Source organism: Quercus lobata, chromosome 5, assembly GCF_001633185.2.
Source record: "Quercus lobata isolate SW786 chromosome 5, ValleyOak3.0 Primary Assembly, whole genome shotgun sequence".
NCBI lineage: Eukaryota > Viridiplantae > Streptophyta > Magnoliopsida > Fagales > Fagaceae > Quercus > Quercus lobata.
Window position 1 is genome coordinate 41827379 of NC_044908.1, and position 5912 is coordinate 41833290.

General features: G+C 31.9%; 1 protein-coding gene across 1 annotated transcript; it reads right to left on the bottom strand.

Annotated features, from left to right (window-relative positions):
- Positions 1-4095: 4095 nt before the first annotated feature.
- On the bottom strand, positions 4096-5330 carry LOC115992623 (protein DMP4-like). Its single transcript, XM_031116849.1, has one exon. It carries the CDS (start codon positions 5096-5098, stop codon positions 4472-4474), a length of 627 nt encoding a protein of 208 aa, XP_030972709.1. The 5' UTR covers positions 5099-5330; the 3' UTR covers positions 4096-4471.
- Between the last annotated feature and the right edge of the window lie 582 nt (positions 5331-5912).

Consider the following 5912-nt stretch of genomic DNA (forward strand, 5'->3'; position numbering starts at 1 on the left):
TTTTCTTCAAAGATATGTGTTTTCTATCAAACTTTTCTTCCAAAAATGAAAATAGACTTAACATTGTAAAACTTGTTTGTGCATTGTAATTTAAAACTTTTCCTTAGAATAGCATGCTTACATGGTCTCTTTTTTTTACTTTGGCACTAACATATTTTTATTGTCATATTTTTTGCATGGTAAAAATGAGAAAATTGTGGATGAAAACAAGATGCTACCCTTCCAACTCCCTTTTTTTTCTTTTTCTTTTTTTTTCCTATGTTGTAATTTATTTGTACAGTAGTTAGTACTCACATGCTATCTATCTAGTAAATATTTTACTCACATGCTATTGTATACTATTCCTTTATTTGCATGCTTCCTCACATGATAGTAGTTAGTACTCACATGATATCTATCTAGTAAATATTTTACTCACATACTATTGTATACTTTTCCGTTATTTGCATGCTTCTTCACATGATATTTATGTATATATCCCACATGCTTTGAATGTAAATATTCTTTGACGATAATATTCTCATGGTATATTATAAGTAAATCAATACTCACATGTATATGTATATATATTGTTTGTTCAAAACTTTTTCAAAATCAAAATGTTAAGTATTCTATTTCTTCACTAAAAAGATAACATTGAGTTAAATTAAAATAAGGTACTATCCTTTGGATAGGCATTGTGGGGTTCCTAACACCTTCCCCACACGTAACTGAACTTCCGAGTCCAAGATCTCTGGTTCGAGACTTTTGGTTTATCTTAATTAACAAGCCCTTTGAAATCAATTAAGTTAATTAGGTAACTAAAATGAATTAGACAAATAGATTACCAATCACACCTAACACAAAACCAATGGTTAGTGGCGACTTCTAAAATAAAAGTAAGAAAAAGGGACTCACAAACACACACCTCACCCTAGAAACACATGCACATAAAAAGTCACGTTACCAAGGACCCAATGTGCAATAAACCAAAAGAAATAGGGGAAAAGCCCTAAACCAGCTTTTTTCTCCTTTTTTTGGGTGTGCACATATGCTAACTTGAATTAGATGTCAACTTATCATCATCATTATGTCTGGGAACTATTTTTTTTTTTTTTTTTGTCTGCTGTTGTAGAGAAGGGCAGTTAACTTGAACCAGTATGCTTGTGAAAGTCTCAAGTTAAACCATCCAGAGACAAAAAGTAAATTGTTCGAGTCTATTTTCTTCTATTTATGTATAGTCAATTTCATGCTTAAGTGCAAAGCTCTAATATTAGTTTATCATTGGCATATCAAGTTAGAAATGAATCTATAGAGGATTTTTTGTTGTCTCTAGAGGAATGGGAAAAATTATGCTGTTATTTTTCCTTAATTAAAAGTAATGATGTTCCACAAGAGTATGCGCATTTGTTTGGAACAAAAATGTTGCTGATGATGGTAGTGGTGATGATAATGATAGTGATGAGGCAGATGGGGAAGATGAGGAGGTGTTTGAAGTTGAGAAGATATTAGGAATATGTTATAGTGACCCTAAAGATATTAAAAAAAAAAAAAACACGTGAATTATATCTTAAGATAATTGAATTTCAAACCAAAGTTTAAAGTGATTTATGGAAAATGTTTGTCAAGCATTCTATTTAAAACTAGTGTATTAGTCTCTCCTTTTATAACTCATGTGAACTTTACAATTTGATTGAAGGTTGGGAACACAAGTATGTCATTGTGCACCTACGCTAACAAAGTTGTACTTCATTACTAAATAGTTATTTACTCAATAATGTGCTTGCAGTCATTTGATGTTTTTATTTTATTTTTGATGATAATAAGTTAGATTTGAAGACTTCAAATGGAATTATAGATATTTTTTCTATGTTTGTCTACAGAATAATTTAGAAAATATTGATTGATTGTCCCAATTCATGCACTTGACATTCTTAAATTTGTCAATATATTGCTAAATTGAAGTCTACTATCATGTTAGAATATTTCCACGGAGAAGCTAAAATAAATTCAATCATGTGCTCTCCCTAAAATGGTAAGAAATTGTTAGATTCAATGAATTGCTGTTTTTTGGTTCATGTAAGCATGAAAAAGGGTTGTATGTTTTTTGAGTGCTTGTGGCCTATGACTATGATTATTACTCAATAAATTTTAAGCTATATTGTTTGATATCTCATTTTGTGTTTGAACTTTCCAATGAATGTAATATTGTAAAATTTCAAAGGTGGTACAAAAGTTTAAAATCCGAAGTTTGTTAGAATGTGCAAATTGTTTGTCTTTTTATGACAATTGGGTCTCGTCATCTCTTGTATTTAGGTTCACTTTATGGAGATGATGAAGACACTTGGGAGCCAATTAAGGGATTGAACTATTGCACAAAATTGAATTATGTTACATTTTTATGGGATATGCTATTTTCTTATATATTTTTCTAATTATGCACGTAGAGATTTTATAGTTACACTCCATTTAACAAGAACTGTATTAAAACTATAAAGGAATTTGTCACCGATGGTTACAAGTCAAAGATCTTATCTTTACCAGTAATTTTGTCATAATTGGAATTAGTAGGGATATTTCATGGGTATGTTGCTTATTTTGCAATACCCGTGAAATAACATATCCATGAAATATCCCGACTAATTTTAGTTACAACAAACTTACTGGTAAAGGTAAGATCTTTGACTTGTAACCATTGGTGACAAATTCCTTTATAGTCTTAATACAGTTCCTGTTAAATGGAGTGTAACTATAAAATATCTACTTGCATAATTAGAATAATATATAAGAAAATAGCATATCCCATAAAAATGTAATAGAATTCAATTCTGTGCAATAGCCTGATCCCTTAATTGGCTCCCAAGTGTCTTCATCAGCTCCATAACCGTTCTAGCGAACCTAAATACAAGAGATGACAAGACCCAATTGTCATAAAAAGACAAACAATTTTCTTATTCTAAAAAACTTTGGATTTTAAACATTTGTAATACCTTTAAAATTTTACAATATTACATTCATTGGAAAGTTCAAACACAAAATGAGATGTCAAAAAATATAGTCATAGGCCACAAGCACTCAAAAAACATACAGCCCTTTTTCATGCTTACATGAACCAAAAAATAGCAATTCATTGAATTTAAGAGTTTCTTACCATTTTAGGAAGAGCACATGATTGAATTTATTTTAGCTTCTCCATGTAAATATTCTAACATGATAGTAGACTTCAATTTAGCAATATATTGACAAATTTAAGAATTTCAAGTGCATGAATTGGGACATATCAATCAATATTTTTTTAAATTATTCCGTAGACAAACATAGAAAAAATATCTATAATTCCATTTGAAGTCTACAAATCTAACTTATTATCATCAAAAATAAAAATAAAAACATCAAATGACTACAAGCACATTATTGAGTAAATAATTATTTAGTAATGAAGTACAACTTTGTTAGCGAGGTATACAATGATATACTTGTGCTCCGAACCTTCAATCAAATGTAAAGTTCACACAAGTTATAAAAGGAGAGACTGCTACACTAAGCAACCAAACTTAATTATGGTCTACATAATATGTACGTAAGCAACCAAACTTATGGTCTACATAACATGTACGTAAGCAACCAAACTTATGGTCTATATTATCTGCAGTTAAGAGATATTTGGAATTAATGTTTGAGCACAAATGAATATGTACGAAAGCAACCAAACTTATGGTCTACATAATATACTATATGATTATTCCTGGAATGATACGGATTAGTTGCAAAGCAGTAAATACTTACTACTGGTAGGAAATTAATAATATTAGATATACAAACTATTTTATAAAATATTTTACAAATTACTGATATAGTGAGTAATTATGATATAGTGAGTAATTATTAGTAAATGAAAAAATAATATTAATGGTAGGTTTAGATGAAAACCAATTAGAAGTTGGTCACATCATTATTTTGTAAAAATATTGTAAAACAGTTTGTGTATGTAGTATTACTTGGTAGGAAGATGTGTCCAAGTTTATCTTTAATGAATTAGGAAGGAAGGAAGCTCTCTTGGCAGATTGTTTGGTAATGGCTGTTACTGCCTATGTTCAACCGAATTGTCTGTATAAATATTTGAGCTTTTTTTTTTCATTGATTAATACTACTGTTTATGAATCGGAGAACTTTGTTTTGTTGTAACAGAAATACCCATTTTTGCAATGGAATAAGTATTCTATTGTAAAATCCTACCCCAACTCTATTGTCACAATACCTTGCATTATAAATATTAGCAAGTTCCTGTAATTTGACAAGCATGAATAGGCTTTTTCCAACTAAATGGTTCAGTTTGCAAACTGCAAAGAATCATCTTATGAATTCAAACTTCAAAGAGAGCTGAATGTAACAATTTTACGATCAGATCAATCCACAGATTTTGTAAACTTTTTGAAAATGCACGAAGGTTGATATATTGCAAGAAAAAAAAAAGGATTTTTTGTTGTTGTCCTTAATTTGCAGAGAGGGGGAAGCCAATTCCATGGCGCTTCGTAGGAAACGCAACAAACAACATACTGCTAATGACACCAATTCCAACTGGCAATCTTGTAAGAATTTCTTGGGTCTCATCCGATGGCGTTGGGAAGATGCAACTAACCACATTCTTATCAAAGAGTGCAACGGCTACAAATACCAGGATTGACATGAGAGCATGCATGAAATCTATAAATCTTAGCCGATAGTTTGCAGCAACTTCAGGTGAAAGGGTAGCTGAACCATCAATGACCCAGAATCCTTTGGTGGTGGCAAACCCATAACAGATGTTTCCCTTTTTGTCCCTGAAGCTGTCAGTGAAGCTTAGTACGAGACATGACACCCCACAGAGGGTCACAAGTACAGCAGTCATGAACCGGCTGATCGGGTCACAGATACCTTGATTTGTGAAAATGGGTGACAGAAGTTGGAAAGCAAGGACTGATCCAGTGGGCAAAAGATTGGCCAAATGAGCTGTGCTCTGAAATGTCTGACTAATGGCTTTCTGTATCAGTGTTTTCTCTTCTGTTTCAGTTGTGTCTTGCAAGAGGGGCTGTTTTGATTCATCTTGATGCTCGGAATCAGATTGTACCTTAATCTCCATGGCACAAAACCTTTCACTTCTCTTTTCCTTTGTTTTGATCTCCTGTTAATTTGTACGAACATGCATGTTTCTTGTGAGGTAGTGTTTTATAAGTAGTGGAAAGAAAGAGAAATTGAGTGGAGGAAAAGGGTGGAAAGGTTGGATAGGCATGTCTTGCAAGAAAACAATAAGATAAGGGATAAAAACGCAGCTTCTTCCAGATTTTGGAAAGGAGAATTTTGGGTTCATGTCAATGTTGAAAAGAAGTTGGACAAGTTTCCAAAGGTTGCCAAATGTGTCTACAAAGCTTTCATAACCGTTAGAAAACTATTTAGTTTTCATAACCATTTTGAAACTTTGGAGCTTTCGAAAGTTTGCTGGAGAGAGATAAGAGTTACATGAGTTCCAATAATAATGGAAAAGTGTGAGTTGGACGCATAGTGGTTTTTGTTGCTTGCGTCATGTTATTTATTTTGCTGAGACGCAATGGCTACAAGCTTGGCTATCATAAAAGAAAGCTTTTGCTTGTTGGTAGCGTTTAAGGTGAGACTCTTTACAAAGAAAGGGAAATATATTTTTAGTGGCAATAGTTGCCACCATATAAATGTTCTTATTATTTTGAGAGGCCTTTTGTTGTAACTCATATGGTTGATGCCAAAAGATTGGCAAGCGTGCCAGATTTTACGTATTAAAGGCTAACGTTTATTTACGTCAAAGTAGAGGGAGAGCCTTTCAAAAAAAAAAAAAAAAGTAGAGGGAGAGGGATGGAGAGGGTTTAATGAACTTTGAATACTTTTTTTTTTCTTTTTTTGAGTAAAAACTTTGAATACATTTT